At 57.9% G+C, this 21,283-nt stretch overlaps 2 protein-coding genes across 9 annotated transcripts in view; one reads left to right on the forward strand and one right to left on the reverse strand.

Annotated features, from left to right (window-relative positions):
- Window positions 1–10,788, forward strand: part of PTK2B (protein tyrosine kinase 2 beta) — a 29,473-nt gene extending 18,685 nt beyond the window's left edge. For 5 of the 8 annotated variants that reach the window (XM_055713719.1, XM_027811550.2, XM_055713718.1 and 2 more), the window contains 23 exons: window positions 198–272; window positions 366–467; window positions 896–1,013; window positions 1,240–1,279; window positions 1,370–1,416; window positions 1,743–1,796; window positions 2,162–2,259; window positions 2,351–2,435; window positions 2,989–3,089; window positions 3,186–3,301; window positions 3,518–3,618; window positions 3,851–3,940; window positions 4,486–4,690; window positions 5,145–5,253; window positions 5,385–5,450; window positions 6,140–6,265; window positions 7,069–7,215; window positions 7,943–7,978; window positions 8,272–8,299; window positions 8,700–8,746; window positions 9,017–9,163; window positions 9,551–9,631; window positions 9,717–10,788. In XM_055713719.1, the coding sequence (XP_055569694.1) occupies window positions 198–272; window positions 366–467; window positions 896–1,013; window positions 1,240–1,279; window positions 1,370–1,416; window positions 1,743–1,796; window positions 2,162–2,259; window positions 2,351–2,435; window positions 2,989–3,089; window positions 3,186–3,301; window positions 3,518–3,618; window positions 3,851–3,940; window positions 4,486–4,690; window positions 5,145–5,253; window positions 5,385–5,450; window positions 6,140–6,265; window positions 7,069–7,215; window positions 7,943–7,978; window positions 8,272–8,299; window positions 8,700–8,746; window positions 9,017–9,163; window positions 9,551–9,631; window positions 9,717–9,932 (2,235 nt within the window). In that variant the 3' untranslated portion in view covers window positions 9,933–10,788. The remainder of the gene's footprint in view (window positions 1–197; window positions 273–365; window positions 468–895; window positions 1,014–1,239; window positions 1,280–1,369; window positions 1,417–1,742; window positions 1,797–2,161; window positions 2,260–2,350; window positions 2,436–2,988; window positions 3,090–3,185; window positions 3,302–3,517; window positions 3,619–3,850; window positions 3,941–4,485; window positions 4,691–5,144; window positions 5,254–5,384; window positions 5,451–6,139; window positions 6,266–7,068; window positions 7,216–7,942; window positions 7,979–8,271; window positions 8,300–8,699; window positions 8,747–9,016; window positions 9,164–9,550; window positions 9,632–9,716) is intronic. The other 3 variants (XM_055713715.1, XM_055713717.1, XM_055713716.1) reach the window with 3 other exon arrangements.
- Window positions 10,789–10,901: 113 nt separating this feature from the next.
- CHRNA2 (cholinergic receptor nicotinic alpha 2 subunit) lies at window positions 10,902–20,435 on the reverse strand. The gene is made up of 7 exons (XM_005443529.3): window positions 20,352–20,435; window positions 17,941–18,290; window positions 16,588–16,742; window positions 15,696–15,740; window positions 15,374–15,483; window positions 13,792–14,893; window positions 10,902–13,226 (listed from the first exon to the last, which is right to left on the reverse strand). Exons 2-7 carry the CDS (start codon window positions 18,158–18,160, stop codon window positions 13,101–13,103), a joined length of 1,758 nt encoding a protein of 585 aa, XP_005443586.2. The 5' UTR covers window positions 18,161–18,290; window positions 20,352–20,435; the 3' UTR covers window positions 10,902–13,100.
- Between the last annotated feature and the right edge of the window lie 848 nt (window positions 20,436–21,283).

Below are 21,283 nucleotides of genomic sequence, written 5' to 3' on the forward strand. Positions count from 1 at the left end.
GAGAAAAAGCACCCACATTGGGCTCCTTGCCTTGCACCATCAACCATCCCCTCTCCAAACTATCCTGTCTCCAAATACCTCCAGGAAGGTGGTTTTTCCTGAGGTGTCTCACACGTTGCAGCAGGTTGAGGGGGAGAACCTGGCTCCTGGGGTACCCCCCTCCCCAAATTTACATCCTCCTTCTGCTGCTCCCCCAGCAAGGGTGGAACATCACAGTGGACCTGGTCATCGGACCCAAGGGCATCCGGCAGATGACGAGCAAGGAGGCCAAGGTACGGGCATGTGTTGGGTGCTAAATGGAGAACGGAGGGGCGGGTGCTCTTAAATCAGTTGGGCTGATGCTGGGGCTCTGCCTCTCTCCCCAGCCCACGTGCTTGGCCGAATTCAAGCACATCAAGTCCATCAAGTGCTCTAGTGTGGAGGAGGGCCGGGCTGTGCTGCAGCTGGGGCTCAGCGGCACCCCCCAGGTGAGGATGCACTGCGGGGGTACCCCAGGTGCTGGAGGAGGGGTGGGTGGCATGGGGGATCACCTTGCTGTGGGGTGGCATTGCATCCCTCAGGTTATGCAGGACTTGGTGGATGGCTCCACTTCCACTGACAGAGTTTTCCTGCCTCCAGCCCTTGCCAAAGGGAGACTGTCCCCCAAAGCAGAGGGGGTCCAAGCTCCCCTGGGAGTGCCCCTGCCTCAAGGGAAGGGTTTGGTGCCAGGCACATTGGCCATGGTATCCTGGGGTGCTGGGAACAGCAGTGCTGGAGAAACTGGGATCCAGTGCAGAACAAGGAGGTGGTCACTGAGCTACCCTGAGGTGGAGAGAAGGGGGAGGAACCCCTTGGGAGCATCCCCCAGCCCCAGCTCTGGACTCACCCATCCCGCTATCCCTACCATCTCCCCCAGTCCCTCGCTATCAAGACAGCTTCTCTGGCTGAGGCAGAGAACATGGCTGACCTCATCGATGGTTACTGCCGGCTGCAGGGGGACTTGGAAACCTCCCTCATCATCTTCCCCAGGAGAGGTGAGCACCCTGGAGAGCACCGATGCTGGCAGGGTCCCCACCCGTGCCCCCTCTGAGCGCTTCTCTGCTCTCTCCATGGCCACAGCATCACCCGTGGCTTTGGAGTGACCCTAGCTGAGACCCACCAAACTCACTGCATGTGTGGGTGAGGCACTGGGGGGCCTCAGCACCCATTAGGCTCTGATGGAGGTTGCTGGGAAATGACTGTCTGCTGTCCTCTCCACAGAGCGGGAGAAGAGGATCAGCCTGCCGCAGATCCCAGCCCCGTAAGTAGTGCCTGGCCCCAGAGCAGGGCTGGGAACCCCATCCTGCCTCCCAACCCCACTCCCTGACTCCAGCCTCCTTCCACCCCACAGGCACCTGGAGGAGAGGCAGTCCATGCTGTCGGACAGCGTGAGCATCGGTGAGTTTTTAGCTCTTCTCCTCTCTTCATTCCTCCCAGGGGATGCAGGCAGGGCTGTGGGACACCAGTACAAAGGGATTTGAGGGTTTTGTGGAGCTGGACACCCCCAGCCCTTCGGCTGGGGGTCAAGATGCAGCTGAGCATCCTGGGGGAGGGCCAGGCTGGCATCCCACATGCTCCTGATGGCCATGGTCCCTTCCACATGCTCCTGATGGCCATGGTCCCTGCGGGCACTGCTCTGGGCTGGGTGGCTGGACCCCATGAGGATGCTCACCCTGCCCACTGAGCTGCCTGAATCCCTGCCTGCAACCTCCTTCTTGCCCTAGACTCTGATATTTATGCTGAAATCCCTGATGAGTCCTTAAGACCGAGGTCTGGAGGTAGGTGCCACCCCCCTGGGTGCCCTCTTGCCCATGTTCCAACATCTCAAGGAAGCTGTCTCACCTCCTCCTGCCCACCCCAATGTCCTACCCCATCCCCACAAATTCCCTCAAAGCTGGGAACAAGGTTTGACTGTGATGCCCACCTTACCCCCTAGAGGGGCTGAAGGAGCTGGGATCACCCTACATGCCACGGGGCAGGACCTGTAGGTCCTTGCCAAGGGGGTGATGGAGAGGGTTGGTACCCAGGGATCGCCAACATCTCCCACTTAGCATGGGGGCTCTGCCCACGGAATGGGCGGTGGTACAGGCAGCTTCCCACCCACTGGTGCTGCCACCTCTGCCCTGCTCTCCTGTCCATGAAGTCCAGCACTATGGGATCTCCCGGGAGGATGTCACGTTGGGCAGGATCCTCGGAGAAGGCTTCTTCGGAGAGGTGTACGAGGGGATCTACACCACCCCAGTGAGTATCCTGCCCTCTCCCTGCCCTGCCTGCCTCCTCTGCGGTTAGGGGGGAGCGAGATAACACAGCTCCCCCCTCCTTCTCCTTGCAGAAAGGGGAGTGTATCAGTGTGGCTGTGAAGACCTGCAAGAAGGACTGCAGCCTGGAGAACAAGGACAAGTTCCTGAGCGAAGCAGGTGCACTGGGGGGGGGCACACTGTACGCTGCCCTTCGCAGAGGGACGGAGCCCACTAAACCCCCACCCTGGGGCTTACATAGCAGGGCAGAGGACAGATGTGGGGGGCCTGGTGGTGTTTGTGGCACTGCAGTGGTGGGCTGTTAGAGACAGAACCCTCGCCTGGCATCCCCTGAGGCTGGCTTGGGGACAAATTGCCATTGCAATGCAGGACAGAGCAGGAGGAGGGAGGTGGCCCATGCCTTCACCCCTGTGACAGGGCTGTTCTCCAAAATACCCAGTTTATGGGGGGGATGGATACTAGGATGGGGGATTGGGGCTGGAGAAAAGCTGCTGAATCCTTGTATGAGAGCAGATGGGCACCACCTGGATGTAGAGCTGGAAACCAGGAGCCTCAGCGCCTCTCCTGGGGTGTCGGGGCAGGTCTCTGTCACAAACCTGGAGACAGAGCAGGAGGAATCACCAAAGATAGCCTAGTATATCCCCAAAGGGTCTGGGGCTTCTGGAGGGGAACCCCCTCCCATTGCCAAGTGTCTGACGTGGTCTCCCCACAGTGCTGATGAAGAAATTGGACCACCCCCATATCGTGAAACTCATTGGCATCGCAGAAGAGGAGCCCACCTGGATCATCATGGAGCTGTATCCCTATGGAGAGGTGAGCAGGGTCCCAGCGCTGGAGCCCATCCCGTGCCCCTGCTACCCTTCCTGCCCCTGCTCGGTCCCTGAGCCCTGCTCACTTGTCCTGTTGCAGCTGGGGCAATACCTGGAGCAGAACAAGCACTGCCTCACTGTGCCCACGCTCATCCTCTACGCCCTGCAGATCAGCAAAGCCCTGGCCTACCTGGAGGCCATCAACTGCGTGCACAGGTAGGGCAGGAGGGAAAAGGAGCTGGGCAGGATGCCATGAGAGGCAGGGGAAGGCAGGACCATGGTGGGGACAGGCAGGTGGGCAGTAGGAGGATGGCAGCATCCTTTGCTGCAGACCCTTTTTGCAGTCAGGTGAGCTGGCTGTCCAGGTGTGAGGTCTCCTTCTCCACCCCTTCTTCATCCGTTCTCCCCAGCCAAGGGTCTCTGTCCTTGCAGGGATATTGCCGTGAGGAATGTCCTGGTGGCCTCCCCAGAGTGCGTGAAGCTGGGAGACTTTGGGCTCTCCAGGTACATTGAGGACGAGGAGTACTACAAAGGTAAGAGCTGTGCAGTGGGGTTGGGACTCATTCCAACCCTGTGAGGGTGGAGCAGGGATTTCTTCAGACAGCGGAGCCGGCACACGCTGGGGGTCCCTGCAATGTCAGGACGGGGTGGTGGGAAGAGGCTGGGGCAGAGACCATGGTGAGACCTTGCTGCCCTTCTCTGCCTGCGCCGGGGCTGCCGCTGCCCTCCTTCAGTGAGCACAGCCGCTGTCTTGTCTCCCTCCAGCGTCCATCACCCGTCTCCCCATCAAGTGGATGTCACCTGAGTCCATCAACTTCCGCCGCTTCACAACGGCCAGCGATGTCTGGATGTTCGGTGCGTGGTGGAATGGGGATGGAGGGGGGTCCCAGGCTTCATCCACCTCCTGTGGCATCATCTTAATGCACAGGGACAAATCCTACTTGGGAGCAGGGCAATTAGCCCAGCCTTGCCCCGGGGGAAAGACACCTTAGGGAAGGGCTCCTGGGGCAGGGCTTCCTCCAATTCAACCACCATTAGGTGCTTTCTCCTCCTCTGGTGAATTCAGGACAGTTGTGGGGCTGAGTTAAATGTGCAGCCCCCTGCAAATATGCATCCCACTGCCTATCTACCCATCCCCATGGCCTCTGGTCTGTCTGTCTGTCCATCCCCAGCAGCCCTATGGCCAGCAGCAACCAGGAGCTGGGCTCCTTGCAGCTCACCAGGAGAGCAGGCAGCTCTTCCCTCTGCATTTTTTCACCCAGCAACCGGAAAGCCAAGTGATCTGGTGCCACACGACAAAGCATGGCACTGTCACCAGGTCCCCAAAAACACCAACAAGGGGTTGGTCCCCCAGCTGGTAGCTTTAGCATCATTTAAGGTTGCTGATGTTGCTCCTACAGCTGTGTGCATGTGGGAGATCCTGAGCTATGGCAAGCAGCCCTTCTTCTGGCTGGAGAACAAGGATGTGATTGGAGTGCTGGAGAGGGGTGACCGCCTGCCCAAGCCGGACCTCTGCCCACCCATCCTCTACACCCTCATGACGCGCTGCTGGGACTATGACCCCAGTGAGAGGCCCAAGTTCAAGGACTTGGTTTGCAGCTTAAGGTGAGTGGGGATGCAAGGGACTGATGGTGGGCTGGGGGGTTTGATGGAGGGGGAGCAAGTGGGTGGAGGAGAAAAACGAACCCATGCAAAATTTTGGGTCTGGATGTTTCTGGCCAAGTCCGAACTCAAAGGGCTGCTTGAGACCATCTGAGCCCACCTGCCCTCGGAGGGGGTTATGGTGGTGCCTGGGCTGAAATGGAAATGCTTTGCTTCCCAGGGAGGTGTCTTGCAGGGGAATCCTGACCCCACATCTCACTGGGGCCAGCCATGGTGGTGCTGGTCTGGCCAACCAGGACCAAGCTATGTCCTCCCAGTCCTTTCCTTTTGCTTTCCCATCCCTCCTTGCTCCCTCATGTTTTCCGTGGCCCGTTCAGCTCAAGCATCCCCACTCTCTGGGGTATGGGAGATGTGGTAATGCTCCCTCCTGGGGCTGTCCCCCTCTGTCTCCCTGCAGTGACATTTACCTGATGGAGAAGGAACTTGCCAAGGAACAGGAAAGGAACAACCGCCACCGGCCTCCCAAAATCATGGAACCACCGTCCTTCCAGGAGCCACCTCCAAAGGTGAGAAGAGGACAGAGCCTGTGCAGGCAGGTTCATCTCCCCGTCTTGACCTGCTTAGGGGTGCTGCAGCAGTGGGACCTCCCTGGGCTCACACCCACTGGACATTTCTCCCTCCACCCCCTCCTCCACAGCCCAGCAGACCCAGGTACAAGCCACCACCGCAGAGCAACCTCCTGGCTCCCAAGCTGCAGTTCCAGGTAAGGTTGCACAGCCAAAGCATCCCACAGGGACTTGAGCAAGGGGGTCAATGCCAGAAATCCCTGCCTGGAGCTCAAGCTCTGGGGTGCTTATGGCTCTGGGGGCTCCAAGGTGCTCCATGTCACCACCAAGTGCCTCCCAATGCCTTGCCAGCAGAACAACACACTGCTCGGGGCTCAGCCCTGCCCTGCCCTTCCTGCCCCGGGTTTTGTCCACCACTCAGAGCTGGCAGAGAGGGTTTCACCCCAGGGAAGGGGGATCTGCACGCTGGGCAGCAGCCAGTTTGCATGCCCAGCTGGGAGGAGAGAGGGTTTGCTGGTGTTACCTGGGCTGAGTGTGGCTGCCCTGCAGGAGCACAGGTCATCCCCTCTGCAAGGACCAGTGCTGGTCCCTGGAGCATCAGGGTGAAACCCTGAAGAGCAGCTATTTTGGGTGCTCTTCTGGGACTGGGAAAGGGTCCAGACAGCAGCGCAGGAGGTCTCAAGCCCATGCTCAGGGCAAGGAAGAGCTGAGCAGGGAGAAAGTTCCCAATCCTGCTGCCTGGATGAAGGCAGAGGCTGCTCCCAGTGCAAAAGCCACTTTTCCTTGCGTTGTCTGCTTTTTCCGTCTGTCTGTCTGTCTGCACTAACCCCCTGTGGCCCTGTTTTGTGCCTGCACTGCCCCGCTGCCCACCCCCACCTGCCCGCAGGTGCCCGAGGGTCTGTGTGCCAGCTCACCTACGCTCACCAGTCCCATTGAGTACCAGTCTCCAGCCAACTCCCTGCACACCCCGCCGCTCAACCGCCACAACGTCTTCAAGCGCCACAGCATGAGGGTAAGAGAGGGATTCCCCCATCCCATGGCATCCAGAGGACATCCTGGTCCCAGGTGACCTCATCTGGGGCATGCTGGGGACCTCGCAGGAGGCGAGGACTTGGTGGGAGAGATGCTCACTGCACCATGCTCTGCTTCGTGCTGCTGCCTCTGGCGCTTCAAGCTCAATGTTGCTCTCAGCCCAGCTGTGGGAGGGCCAAATCCTGTCACCCCATGGGTGCTGTTTGTGGGCTAGAAGGATCAAGACTGCGAAGGGCTCTGGGATGTCTCCAGCTCCCTGCCATGCACGTTTGCACACGCATCCTGGTGAAGGCATGTTGGTAGATGAGAGATTGGCATGGTGTCCCCAAAAATGAGCAGGACATGGGTGGCTCCCGCTCCTTGGGGCGTTTTGTTGCCTGGAATGCCAGTGGCTGTTTGCAGCCTGAGCTTGGTTACTCGAGCCCTGAAAGCAGAGCCAGGTGTTGCTGCATATCCTGTGATAATCTGCCTGGTGTGCCAGCACAGCCACGATGTTGGTTGCATCTATGCTGTGGGCACAATGAGCTACTCACTGAGATGGCCCATGCATGCTGCCCATGGAAAGTGCTGGGATGTGGTGGTGGGAGATGTGGAGCCAGCTGGTGGTTTCCTCTTCCCTGCTGGAAACCCAGATCTTCCCCAAATTCAGTTTGGGGGGTTCATGGCTCTTGTGGTGTGGTACATGGCTTGCCTGCATGGAGCAGGGCTCTGGCTCCCGTGCCAAAATCAGGGGAGGGCTCTGGTTCCTGAGTTCCCCCTGTCACCACTGGCTCTGCACACCAGGAGGAAGATTTCCTTCGTCCCAGCAGCAGGGAGGAGGCACAGAAGCTCTGGGAGACCGAGAGGCTCAAGATGCGGCAAGTCCTGGACAAGCAGCAGAAGCAGATGGTGGAGGACTACCAGTGGCTGCGACAGGAGGAGAAGTCCCTGGTGAGTGGCCTCGAGCTGGGGGCTTCCAGCTCTTGCATCCTCTTGAAGGTGGAGGAAAACCCACTGGAGCCATCAACAACCTCTTCATGGCTGGAGAAGCCAGTTTTCCTTGGAGGAACAGCTCCTCCACCAGCCAGACCTCTTGCACCCCTTTTATTTTCCACACTTGTAAAAATCTCATGGAGCTGCTTCATTTTGAAATGAATATTTTGAAACTTGGGCAGTTTTTAAATACTTGCAATCGTGCCTTAATGAGCTTTTGTAATGCTTTTGAAATAAGGACTGGAGATAGCTAACCTGTGATTAATGTGTCAGCTTGCAGTAAGACAGGCTTGGAAGACTGAACATCTTTTATTTGATCAGCTCAGGCAGTCGGTAAAGCAAAGCCCAGCTCCCCTCGCCCCCGGGGGCTGCTGGATGCTGAGTGGTGAACAGCTGCTTTAATTAAGCTTCGGGGGTTTTAAGCAGCAGTTTGAGGTTTCTGGTGCCCCAGCAGCAGGCGGGGAGCAGGTGGGAATAGGGGGATGGGATGGGATGGGATGGGATGGGATGGGACGGGATGGGACAGCAATGGGCATGAAGCCCCTTCCCCTCCCACATTCCTGGACCCTGCAGAGATGCATTCCTGTGATATCTTTCAGGAGTCTCATAGAAATCAGGAAAAGCACTTTTTTCCTCTCTTTTTCCTTTTTTCTATGCCTCTCACAAAGCTTCTTCCCCTTTGCAGGATCCAATGGTGTTTATGAACAACAACATTCCTCCGGTGAGTGGTTGGTGCCAGCCCCAGAGAAGCCAGGTCAGGGTGTATTTGGGTGCAAGAGGTCTTTCTTTTGGGAATGTCTGGAGATCCTCATTTGTTTTGGCATGGATGGGTGATAAATTGATATATATGCCCCTTGCATTGGGAAAATCAATCTGAAAATGTTAATGGGGTAAAATACCGGTGGTGTGGAGCTCACCACCAGAACGCCAGGAGTGGATGGCGATGCCTCTTCCCTCTTCACTGCCTCTAGCCAGGACTTCGTGCCTCTCATTCACTGTTTCTTCCCCCTGCAGCTGCTCCCGGAGAAGGAGACGGATTACAGTGAGTGCCCAGGGCTGCACAGGGTGCGGGGCTGCCCATGGCATCCACCTGGGAGCACCCACTTTGGGGCTGCAAGCAGGGAGCTGTGCACTGAGCTGCAAGGAGCCTCAGAGCTGTATCCCTCCTGGCTTTGGGATCCTCCACAAAAGAAATCCCAGATAATGGGGAGCAGCTTTGCCTGCCCTAGGGGTGGAGTCTGCCTGTCTTGGGCATGGGGGTCGGAGGGAGTCAGACCCTGTGGGGAGGTGGCACCGCTGGCATGGGTGTTCAGCCACAGTGGGACATGCAGCTGCAGGGTGGTGTGGGACGCGGCACAGGTTCTAGGGGTCTTGCAGCATGCCTACGTGTCCATGGGAGCAGCTGGAGTGACTCTCCTTCCTTTCCCTTATTGATGGCATAGCGGAGTTCACAGGGCCCCCCCAGAAGCCTCCAAGACTTGGGACACAGGTAAGACCTCCTTGGATCAAGCCACCATGTTCCCAGTCCTCCTCCTCCATCTCACAGTCTCATTCCTCCTCTTCCACCTCCATCATCCCTCTGCATCTGCAAAACGGAACTTTTCTGACTCCCCCAGGCCCCAAAGCTGTCAGACAGACCCAGCAGCATCAGGGTCATGGGTGGGAGGTAAATGGGTCTGGCCAGGGCTCCCCATAGGTGTTGGTCTTTCCCTCCTTGCCCCTTTGGTTCACCTGATCCCATTGTGCCCCCCTTCTCCAGCAGTCCATCCACCCAGCCCCCACCGCCAACCTGGACCGCACAGATGACATGGTGTACAGCAATGTCATGGACCTGGTGCGGGCTGTGCTGCAGCTGAAGAATGAGATCAGCCTCCTGCCCCCAGAGGGGTACATCCTTGTGGTGAAGGTAGGGAGGGCAGGGAGGGGACAGCACTAGGCCTTCTATGGCAAATGGGGTAAGGAGTTGGGAATGAGTCTGCTGAGTCTCCCACCAAGCATCCTTCTCAGGAAGGGACCATCTCCAACATTCCCAGATCCTCCTTTGGATCCTTGGGTCAATGACGGGAGAGTTTCCAACATGTCTCACTCCTTCCTTTGGGTCCTTGGGTCAATGGTGGGAGCATTTCCAGCACGCCCTGCTCCTCCGTTGGGTCCTTGGGTCATTGATGGGAGAGTCTCCCACCATGCCCCTCTCCCCGATGGGATCCTTGACTCAGCAACACAGACTGCTCCCATGCACCTCTTTCCTGTGCCTGTACCTGGTTCCATCCTAACCCTGCCACCCTCCCCGCAGAACGTGGGCCTGTCCCTGCGGAAGCTGATTGGCAGCGTCGATGAGATCCTGCCTGTCCTGCCCGCTGCCTCCCGCACCGAGGTAGGACCAGGGAGGAGGGAAAGGGGTCTGGCATGGGGTCGTGTGCTGGTAGTACATCTGTGTAACCCCGGCGTGCTGTGGTCAGATCGAGGGGACCCAGAAGCTGCTCAACAAGGACTTGGCTGACCTCATCAACAAGATGCGCCTGGCACAGCAGAACGCGGTCACCTCGCTGAGTGAGGAGTGCAAACGGCAGATGCTGACAGCCTCCCACACCCTGGCCGTGGATGCCAAGAACCTCCTGGATGCCGTGGACCAAGCCAAGGTCCAGGCCAATCTGGTGAAGCTGTGTTTGGAGTGAGGGTAGGGGTGGAAAGAGGGAAGGATAAGGGGTGGGGAAGGAGAGGAGGAGAGGGACCACCATGCTATGGTTGGTGGAGATGGGCGGAGAGCGTTGCGGAGGAGCTGGCTTTTGTGTGTCTCCCGTGGCCTCGCTGTTCTGCTCTCCCTGTCCCCTCTCCTCCTGCAGCCACTCGTGTCTTTAGCATTGTCTTGTTGGTCTTCTGAAGAAGGGAGGCATCTGGTGACTCATCCCTGGAAAGGACTAGGGGGACCTGGCCATCCCTGAGGGTGGCTGAAGATCCCTCTGGCTCAGCAGCTCCCTGCTCCCTGGCTGCCAGCAGGTCTGTGTGTCCATCTCTCAGCCTCTCCGAGGACAGATGGCCGCGGGCGGCATGTCGCGACGGGGACCTGGACCCTGCTCCTCGCCACTGGGAGCCAGGGGGCACAGCAGCTGGGGGAGCTGGCATCCCGGGGGGCCATGCAGGGGTCCTCAGGAGCCATCGGAGCCGTGGCCGGAGGGACTGTTTGCTTTTCCTTGTACATTGTATAGAAGAGTTTATTTAACGATGGGAAGCGGGTCCACGCACCGCAGTGGAGCTGGTTCCAGCACTCATGGCCAGAGCGCGCCCAGCCCCGAGCCTGCAGAGCGCAGGGAGGTATGGGACCCTGTGGACCACAGCCCTTGGTGACACAAACCAGGAGAACGGTGCCTCTTCCAGCTGAGTTTTCTCCAAGCTGCTCTGTGTAAGCCACGACGGCAAACCAAGTCTCTTATTCGGTTTGTGCTTTGAGTTGGAAACCGTTCAGTTCGGGCTTTTCCCCAGCATCTTCCCACAATGCTGTTCATTCTGGCTGAGATAAACCAATGCACCAAGTCCTGCTGTGCCTGTGCTTGCCTGTCACCCCCATACCGTGGGGACAAGTCCCCCGGTCACCAGCATCTCCTTAGAAAGAGTAAGGGTTGTGCTGCTCAGAGGTCTGAGCCATCTTGCCAGCATGGGGAAGAGCCATTCTTGATGGCAGCGTCCCCGGGGGAGCTTCTGGGGTGAACCTGAGTCTGCTGCATCCATGTCCCCTCTGGAGCCCTCTCTCCTTCCCAGTGAGCCCACAATCCATATGAGGGTCATGGACTCCCCCTGCTCCCACCTCAAGGCTTGCTAGTGAGGGTATCTGCAGGCCTTTGCTTTTCAAAGACCACAAGGAAATCCTGGTGGAGCTGCTGGGAAGCGGTTTACACAGGATAGCAGAGCCATGAGGATGAGCTCCCTCCAAAAGAAGGGTGCTTGGGGGTCTAGTGCCACGCCGGGGGGGGTTGTCACCCCAGAGCTTACGCCCTGGTGGCCTCATCAGCCAGGCAGGGCTGAGCTGAGAGGGGTGGTGGGTGCTGGCTGTGGCTGGCAAGAGGGGCTGCAGGGATTAACAGGGGAAGAGGAGCATGCCCCATGGTGGTGAGGTCTGCTGAAGCCCGGGGTGCCATGGCCCGGAGTGCTGGGCATCCTGTCCTGTTCACCTCCAGCCCTGCATCACCCCAGGGAGACACAGTCCCAGACAAGCCAGAAATTACCCTGACAGGAGTTGCTCTCTCCACCCGTGCTCTGCAGAGCCCTGAAGCCTGTCTGTACTGGGTGGGACGCACACAGCCACATACCCAGTGGGGCATTGTGTGGGTGCTGGGGGAGCGGTGATGGACGTTGAGGACGAACACAGTGATGATGATGGAGAGCGTGACGAAGATCATGGTGAAGAGGAGGTACTCTCCAATGGATGGGATGATTTCTGTGATGAGCAGCAGGAAGACAGTGAGGGACAGCAGGACAGAGATGCAGAGGGTGATCTTCTCCCCACAGTCAGAGGGCAAGCAGAAGACCAGCACGGTCAGGCAGGAAATAAGCAGGCAGGGTATGATGAGATTGATGGTGTAGAAGAGTGGCAGTACACCCAGCCACGCACGGGCACTTGCTCCCTTGCACATCTCATTTCTCAGCCCTGTGTGTGCACGCCTGAGCCTGCCTGCCTGCACCACAGCCTGCCTGAGTGGCTGCAACACCCTCGGGTCATCCGTGTCCCTCTGTGGCACCGTTTATTCTGGCCCATTTCACTCCTGAAATGACAAAGTGTGTTCTGAAGCCCCTCAGACTGCATCCAGCACCGTGATGGGTCAGTGTCCTGGAGGAGAAAACACTGTAGGAAAAAACCTTGTGTCTCTTGGGGCATGGGGAAAGAGAGGAGATGCTCTGTAAGCACGGGTCCTTTGGGGGTAGGTAGAAGCTAGAAATTAAAAACTGCATTGCCACAGTCATCAGCGCCCAGCAGCTGGGGATCTGATGGGATGGAGAGGAGGATTTGCTCAGGATGGACCTTGGCAGTGCAGGTTCCCCTGCGCCAGCCAAGTCCACCAGCCTCAGCATGAGGCAGCACCCCTGAGCTCCCAGGGTCTGTGGGCCCCCTCTGGCCAGGGCTGGGGGGGTTATCCCACTCTGCAGAGTGGCTTTTCCCTTCCAAGCCACCCACATTTCTGAGTCAGCTGTTTCCATCTCCCTGTCACCCCTAGCTCCAGTGTGGGATGATGCGGCAGCAACTACTCGTGCTGGTGGGTTGCAGAGGGTCTACACCTGGGCTGGGCTTTGCAGGGCAGAGCTCCCCAAGTCATACAGAGCAGGGACCTCCATCCCACAACCATACCCCTTCTGCTCAGACCATCCAAAGCATTATCACCTGCCCCACATCATGCATGACCATGCCAGCCTGTGGTCCTGAGTGCCCTGTGGTCAGGATGCACCCTACAGCAGCTGTGAGGTCCCCTCTTCTTGCCCAGCACGTTGGAGGAACAGCCAGATGCAGCTTTTGGGTTTTGGGTAGGACTTGCAGCGTCTCAAGGAAAAAAAAAAACCTCTCTGAGATGCCTCCAGCCTGCACTCAAGCAGTGGAGCTGTACCATGCCTTCCTCAATGCCAGGAGGGCTGTGACCACCCAGTGAAGGATGGCAGGCAGCGGTCCCTCCCCAAGTCACCCCTTGGCACAGCCCTTGCTCCACTCTGCATTTCCCATCTGAGGGTCCTCCACAATCACCACTGTGTCCTCCCAGGGAGAGGCAAGGGTCCGTCTGGACGTGGGCACCACCATGCCCACTCCCTGGGAGGAGGCAGCGTGCATCGCTTGCTGTCCCCACTGCAGCCTGGCCCGGCTCCTAGATCATCCCTGCCAGGTAGGGTGGGAGGAAGAGCCCCACGGTGCCCAGCAAGCAGACGATGATGAACATCCAGAGGAAGATGCGGTCGATCACCATGGCCACGTACTTCCAGTCCTCCTTCACCTGCCAAGCGGAGAGGGGCCATAAGCATGTGAACCCCCGACCTGTGGGGACCCCTTGGGGTTAGGAGACCACCCAGGGCTTCCTCTACATCTGTTGTTTGCCTCAGGATGAGGAGATACCCTGTGTCTTGGGTTATCTTGGAGCAGCAAGGCTGGGGGATGGACCTCTCCGGGGAGGCTCCTTGGGGCAACGGTAATCCCACCCAGGGTTTTCTGAAACCACTTGGGTAAAATTAGGGGTTCAGCCTCTGAGCCGGGTCCCAGCAGGGCAGGCTGGGCCATCTCTGCTCTCCAAGGGCAGGATACCACAGGCAGGAGAGCAACCTCCAACATCCTTGCAGCCAGCAGGGATGGGAGCTGGAGGAACCCTCAGCTGACCCTGTGGACCAGGCATCTCCCAGAAGGTGCTCATTAATCTTCTACCTGGGGTCCTCAGCAGCCAGGGAACTAACCAGGGGTCCCAGCACTGACACCACACCACCCCCCATGGAGATCCAAGTGGCAGGAGGCAGGACCCAAGGTGGGACCCTACCCTCACCCTCCAGCTCCCAGGGGCACCCACTCACCGAGAAATCAGCATCCTCAGCTCGCAGGTGGTCCGCAATGTACTGCACCCCTTCCAGGGCCTTCAGGATGCTGGGAGACAGCATCAGCCCCTGGTCTGAGCCCACCTCCTCCTCCTCCCCCTTGGGGGGAACCCGGGGAGCTGACTCCCCCAATGCCTTCCCAGCTTGGCGCCCACAGCCGTAGTGGCACTGGGTGCCCTGGCCATGGGAGCCATCCTGGGACATGCGGCTGGGATATGTCTTCTCTTCCTCTTCCTCCTCCTCTTCCTCCTCCTCTTCTTCCTCCTCCTCCTCCTCCCACTTGTCATCCACATCTGTCTCCAGCCAGCACCGTGAGGTGCTGAGCCTTGTCCCTGGGAGGTCATACTGCCCCATGGTCCCCTCGGGGAGAGGCGGTGCTGGGGGTCGCTTCATGAAGAGCCAGCGAGGGATGAAGTCCAGGAAGAAGCTGCGTACCCAGTGGGGCATCGTGTGGGTGCTGGGGGAGCGGTGATGGACGTTGAGGACGAACACGGTGATGATGATGGAGAGCGTGACGAAGATCATGGTGAAGAGGAGGTACTCTCCAATGAGAGGGATGACCAGCGAGGTGGATGGGATGATTTCCGTGATGAGCAGCAGGAAGACAGTCAGGGACAGCAGGACAGAGATGCAGAGGGTGATCTTCTCCCCACAGTCAGAGGGCAAGTAGAAGACCAGCACGGTCAGGCAGGAGATAAGCAGGCAGGGTATGATGAGATTGATGGTGTAGAAGAGTGGCAGACGACGGATGACAAAGCAGAAGGTGATGTCAGGGTAGATCTCAGTGCAGCAGTCATACTTCTTAGAGTTATAGGTGCCAATGGCATTTATGATAGCCCACTCGCCGCTCTCCCAGTAATCCTTGAGGTCCACGTGATGCTCCATGTTCTCCAGGTCGATTTTGGCCTTGTCATAGGTCCAGGAGCCAAACTTCATCTTGCAGTTCTGCTGGTCGAAGGGGAAGAAGGTGACATCGATGCTGCATGAGCTTTTGTAGATGGCAGGTGGCACCCACTTCACCTTCCCGTTGGAGAAGAGGTGGGCCTTTGTCATGTGGGTCACAGCGAACTCCCCGTCGGCGCTGCAGGCATGGAGATATGCAAAGGTCAGAGGAGGATGAAGCGTTTCTCCCAAGAAATAGGGCCAGGAGCTCCCTCAGCTCTCAGGGCTGGTATAAGCCTTGATTTGAGGCTGTGGCCTCATCCAGCATCCCTGCAGGGTGCTGGGTTCATCCTCCTGGGCATCATCCAGAGCATGGAGATGGGTGGGAACAGGAGCACTGGGCATGGGGAGATGGATGCAGGCTGATCTGCATCCTTGCCAGTGGGGTGGGATGGAGGGCAGGAGGCCCATGGGAGCTGGCAGTGCGGGGAGCTGCCGTGATGGGATGGGATGAGGAAGGGAAGGGAAGGGAAGGGAAGGGAAGGGAAGGGAAGGGAAGGGAAGGGAAGGGAAGGGAAGGGAAGGGAAGGGAAGGGAAGGGAAGGGAAGGGAAGGGAAGGGAAGGGAAGGGAAGGGGAACCTGGTCCAAGGGATGCCCCACCTCAGCAGCATCACTCACTTGTTGTAGAGCACAATGTCAGGGATCCAGATCATCTCAGAGGGCACCCGGATGGAGGTGACATTGTCAAATTCTGCTGGGTCCCAGCGCAGCTTGTAGTCACTCCACTCCTGGAGGGAGACACGGAAGGGAGGGCGTCAGGTGGCCCTGTGGACCAAGCTGTCCAATGCCACCTTCCTCCTCCTCTTCTGGCAGCGTCCCTCTGAGGAACAGCCCCATGGAGATGCCACCAAGCCCCTCTGGGCAGGGTCTCTCTGCCCCAAATGATGTGCCTTCCTTGACGTGCTCCTGCCCTTGCCCCAGAGAGGGAACAGGCTCCTACCTGCTTCAGCCACACGTTTGTCGTCATCATTTGGTTCTTCTCATCCTGTAGTGGGAAAGAGGGAGCGATGAGAGGAGACAGGCAGAAAAAGCCCAAGGGTTTGTCCCACCACTGCACTGGCCCCCAGATTCTTCCTTTTACTTTCTGCCTTCTGCCTTTGGGATTCAGCTCCTGGGAGCAGCTGGAACCAGTCCAAGTCCAAGGAGACACCGTGTTTCCCCATGGTATCTCTCACTAGATGGCAGCAAGAAATCGCATTTTGCAGTGTGCAGCTCTGAGCTGCTCGGATGGATGGACAAATGCACATGGATAGAGGAATGGATGGGTGGTGGATGGGGGGATAGCTGGATAGGTAGATAGGTGGGTAGATGGATAGGTAGATTAGATAGGTGGATGGGTGAAGAGATGGGTAGATGGATAGGTAGATAGGTGGATGGGTAGATAGGTGGATGGGTGGATAGATGGATAGGTTGATACGTGGACAGATGGAAAGGTAGGTGGGTGGATAGATGCATAGGTAGATAGGTGGGTGGGTGGGCACATATAGATGGATGGATGGACAGACAAGCCCAGAGGTGCTCCAGGGCAGGTAGATGGTGGATGAGGACATGGCAGGGATGGAGACCTGTGGTTTTACTTGATGCCCTCCTGCTGTCAGGGAAAGGGAGGGTTTGAGATGGAGAGGAGAGGTGCAGATCCCCCTGCTCATTGGAGGTCTGAGGGAGGCAGGGTGGGTGATTTGTCACCTGCTGGAGGTGGCCAGGAGGTTGCTAGTGCCCAAACCCAATCTCTCACCCGTGTCCTCAGGCCCTAGTCTGCCAGACCAGTAGGACCAACTGGTGAAAAGTCAGATGCCACACGGGCCAGGGATCTCCACCAGTAAGCTACGCACCACGTCAATCAGCTGTGCAATGGACAGCCCAAACTTCACGATGACCACATCAGAGGTGTTGGGCACCGGCCGCGACCAACGGTTGTAGCCAGTGAAGAGGTGCTTGAAGAGGCGCTCCTCGGCATGGCTTCCAGGCTGGTCCGGCAGGCAGGTGGCTGTGGGGAGACAGGGATGGGGATGGGATGGGATGGGGGAGAGCTTGCTGACCCCTCCCTTCCCCTACCTGCACCCCAATGAAATCGGGTGCCCATTCTGGACAAGCCCCCTCTCCGCTGCAGCAGGCAGGGATGGTAACCCTCACCCTAGGATAGAAATTTGTCCCCTCAAAGCCGCCCCGTGCTCGTCCTGGGGAGCAGAAAGTGGTGCAAGGTCAGCCTTGCAATGCTGGTCAAGAAAATCCCACTCTGGAGTGGCTGAGGTCCCTCTCTGGTGCTAACTGGTCCAGCGTTGCAAGGTGGAGGCTGACCCAGTGCTTGAGACCACTGCAGCCTGCTCAGAGACCATCCCTCAGGCTGGGCTGGAGGCAGGACTGGGAAGGAGTGCAACACTCTTTGCTCTGCCTAGAAATCACTGACATTGGTCTTCAGCACCGTCAGCTTGCGGTGCATCGCTCGGCTGTCCTTGCTGGCTGCAGAGCCCCATAAATTTCCACCAGCAAGTCGAGGGAAGCCAAGGGAGGGAGGGAGGGAGGACTCTGCGCAGTGAAGTGCAACCGAAGGCACGTTGTATGGGTGGCTTTACCCTGAAGAAAGACGGGTGTACGGCCCCATAGCATGCCCAATGTCCCATGCAAGCTCTCCTCACTGGGCAGGCAAGCCCAGCAAGGACGCTGCTTGTTGCACTTTGGCCAGGGATTGAGTATCTTAGAGATGTTGGGGAGGGCTGGTCCCAAGTGAAGGGACAAGCAAGATTCCCAGCTCATGGGAGGTCTTGCATTGATGGCAGGTGGAAGCACTATCCATATTTTTTTCCTATCCCTCCAACACTTCTAGCTTGAACAGGATGGATCTGGGTCCCAGAGGTACTTCCCTGGGGGGGATGACCCAGCAGAGCAGATCACCCCACCCAAGGGTCTGGGTGGTGCCAAGCTGCTCTGCAGACACAAAGCCCCTCCTAGCACGGCACGTGGTGGAGGACACCATGCCACTGTGGAGACTAGGGATGCTGAGAGACTGCATCGGGGTAATCTGGGAACCAACCAGTTTTTCATGCACATGCACCACAGCCCCCTCATCTTCCCCTCCCCTCTCCTCAAATTTAACCCCCCTGGGGCCCAATGGGTGATACCCAAGGGAAGGCAGGGTCAAGCAAAGGAAATTCATGTACCCCAGGGAAAGCTGGAGCTGCCCTTACCCGCCTGGAAGGTGACAAAGCACCATGCGACAAGGGGGGTGATGCCATGGGACAGCCGCCCCATGCTCCCCGTGCTGGACCCCCTCCCTGGAGCAGTTTGCAAAGCCCCCCAGGAGGGACCAGGGGGAGCGATGAGCTGAGATGGTGGCGGGAGAGGAGGGTCAGCAGGGAAAGCCACCATAAGGGACCTCCGACGGGGTGTCCTGCATGTCCCCACCATTAGCAAGTGCTGGAGGAGCCACGGATGGAGCTGGACGTGGGCTGGGATGGCTTCAGCAGGGACACAGCCGGGCCAGGGTGGGCACGTGATTTGGGATGCTCTGCCAAGTCACCTGCCCCAAATTTCATTCCTGAAATGACAGCAGAGAGCAACACTGTCACAACGATGCCACTGCGGCACTGGTCTGGGAGGTGACGGTCACCACAATGTCACAGTGGTGCAGGTCTGAGAGGTGACAGTCTTGCTACAGTCCCCTGAAGGCCGCTCCCAGCCATGCTCCAGGGCTTGGAGCTAATCTGAGCTGCCACCATAGCAGAGTTAAGGGAAAATGTCCCCAGAGATTCTGCTCCCCGCTTCACGAGTGCTCCTTTGGCAGGCAGGGCATGAATCTGGGCAGCATCGATCACAGCTGGGCAGCTGGACCGGGTAAGCTAAAGCAATTGGGAGCCCAGGACTCCCTCCAGGTGATTTAATAGCTGAGATGGAGCCTGGTGCTTCAACTTTTACTGGGATGACCGGAAAATAATAGGTTTCAACTATCCTTCTGCCCTCCCTGACTTGAAACTGCTTCATGCCCTTGGAGGGAGGGAGAAGGAAACATCTCAGCTGCTCCAAGAGGCTGAGCCACCCCAAACAGGCTCCTGGGGCTGGTTTCTCCAGTAGCACTCATCTCTGAGAAGAACGCTCATCCTTTTTCCATCCACCCTCATCCATTCAACCATCCATCCATGTAGCTGTTCAGCCACGCATGCATGCACGCATCCATCATTGCATCCACTACTTATGCATCCATCCACCCATCCATGGATGTGTTGGGTTACCCTCCCCAACACAGTAAAGCTCTGCAAGGGGAGGAATTCCTTGCTCTGCAGAGGCTCCAAAATCTGCTCCTGCTTAGAAGGTGACTTCTCCACACCTGACCTATGCCCCCAGGAGCAGTCTCTCCTCTCTAGGAGGCAACCTCCATTCCTGAGGAGAAGGAGGCTCCCAGCCCAGCACTGATGTTGCTAAACAAGAAGCTCCTTTAGCTTCAATTCCTCCCTGGACCGGTAAAACCATGAAGCCCTCCTGAACGCATCACCATTTTCCACACAGTTTTCAACTGATTAATACAAGGATGGTGGAGGGCTGGAAAACGGGAGAAACACTGTCCAATGCACTGAGCTGGAGAGAAAATTATGGATATGTCTCTCTTGGCTGAGATACTGAAATATACTGAAGAGTACAGGAGGGTGCTGGGGGAGCTGCTCTCACTCTAGGCTTGGTTATAGGGTCATGAGTGTGGAATTCGTGGCTTCCCCAAAGCTCTGATAGATAGTGGAGAGGGAAAAGAGGTGCCCTGGGTGATGCAAAGCTGTACATGAAACTGCCTGTACATGGCAAAGGGGGTTTGGGGGGGGACATGGGTAGAGGGGAGCCCACGTGGGACATGCACCTGTGGGTTGCGGTGGGGATGGGTAGGTGAGCGGGAGGGGGGCCATGTGGGTGGGAGACCACACACAGACCACCCCAGGGTGCTGAGGCACCCCGCAACCTGTCTGACACCTCGCACCCGCATCCCCCTTCCCTCTCTGGCCACTGCTTCACCCACTTCAGTGCTGCTCCGGCTGCATCAGGCAGCTCTGGCAGAGCCTGCCAGCAGGGTGGGCAGCCCTACCCTCCTGCCTGACCTTTACCTACAGCCCTACCTCATCTCCCTGCATCCAAACCATTTCCCTGATGGATTTTCCATCACCCTGTGACACAAAGCACTTGGTTTGAAGTGCTGAGCCTGCAGCAGAGATGCCCCGGGAGGCACCTCCATGCCTGCAAAATGCTGCTCCCTGGTACTTGCCGACCACTTCCCTGAGGGATGCAGAAACCTGCCCTGCACTATGCTAAGGGCTGGAGCGGAGGATGCCTGTGACCATGGCAAGCCCAGCGAAGCTGTTGGCAATCCTAACGTGCAGTCAGGAGGCAGCGAGAATAAATAACTAAATAACTTATTTATTGGAATTTAAAGGTGGACAGCTGGGAATTTTTAGTTTTTAGATGGGAACTTCATGCAGAGCTGGGAAACTTTCCCTGCTGCTGCCTCCCCACCGCTCCCTGATTTTCCTTGGCACTCTGCAAACAGCTTTCATCGTGGATTTTTGCAGGGAAAAACAGCTTCTCTCCTTCCCACCAGCCTGGACCCAACGAACCCCCTTACCTGCTGCGGGGAGAGCAGGGAGGGGTCCCCGAAGCCCCTGTTCCCTCTGCCATGCTGAGGTTGGGATGCTGTGCTGCGGAGGGCTCCGGAGAGGACTGGGATCCAGTGAAGGATGTCTCAGCTTTTACTCGAAGCTGTGGCAGTGACGACAGGGGCTGGGGGAGGAGGGAAAGCCATGCCCAGGCAGGGAAGGAGGGGAGGCTGGGGGAATGAGAGGGAGGACGGCTGGAGGGGCATCAGCTGCCCTGGCCCTTCTGGTCCCCCATGCATTGGCAAAGCTTCCCCAGGGTTGGAAAAGGCTGGATTTGCTAGGGTTTTCTGAGCCTCTTCCAAAGCACTGCTCGGCCAGGGGAGTGGGAAAGGGGCGGTGGGCTTTGTGGGTGAGGCTGAGGAGGCAGAGGGAAGGAGACCAGGAGACGAAGTGCCATGGAGTAGGAGAGCTGGAGCATGGAACAGGGTGTTGCAGGGCACATTGTTTGGGGTATTGCAGGGGGCATCACCACGGGGCATTGCAGAGGGCATTGCATGGGGCAGTACATGCAGTATTGCATGAGGCATCACACAGGGCATCACAGGAGGCATTGCACGGGGCATCACGTGAGGCATTGCACAGGGCATGACACAGGGCATTGCACATGGTATTGCATCAGGCATCACATTGGGCACGGTGAAGTTCCAGGCTCTTGCACCAGTGGAGAGAGGCAGGGCGCTGCTTGCCCCAGTCCCCCCACCAGACCAGGGTTTCCCCATTTGCCCTACAGCCCTGGGCTAGGGGTGCCAACCTGTCCATGGGCAGGGCAGCTCCGGGAAGCAGCAATGTCCCCTGCTCTGGGGAAAGCCAGGTGCAAGGTCTTGAGCTGGCCCCACACAGCACCTGCCTCAGGCCCCATAAAACACTGCCATGGGGATGGTTGCCAAATTGGGAAAGCAAA

This window comes from Falco cherrug, chromosome 6 (assembly GCF_023634085.1).
Source record: "Falco cherrug isolate bFalChe1 chromosome 6, bFalChe1.pri, whole genome shotgun sequence".
Lineage (NCBI taxonomy): Eukaryota > Metazoa > Chordata > Aves > Falconiformes > Falconidae > Falco > Falco cherrug.

Bases quoted from the DNA above. Each gene is read 5' to 3' on its own strand.
- CHRNA2 (XM_005443529.3), bottom strand. From the start codon at position 18,160: ATGGTGGGGACATGCAGGACACCCCGTCGGAGGTCCCTTATGGTGGCT. The intron at 15,741-16,587 runs GTGCGTAGCTTA...TTCCCACTACAG, and splicing joins TTGCACAGCTGATTGACGTG to GATGAGAAGAACCAAATGAT. The intron at 15,484-15,695 runs GTAGGAGCCTGT...GTCTCCCTCCAG, and splicing joins CAAACGTGTGGCTGAAGCAG to GAGTGGAGTGACTACAAGCT.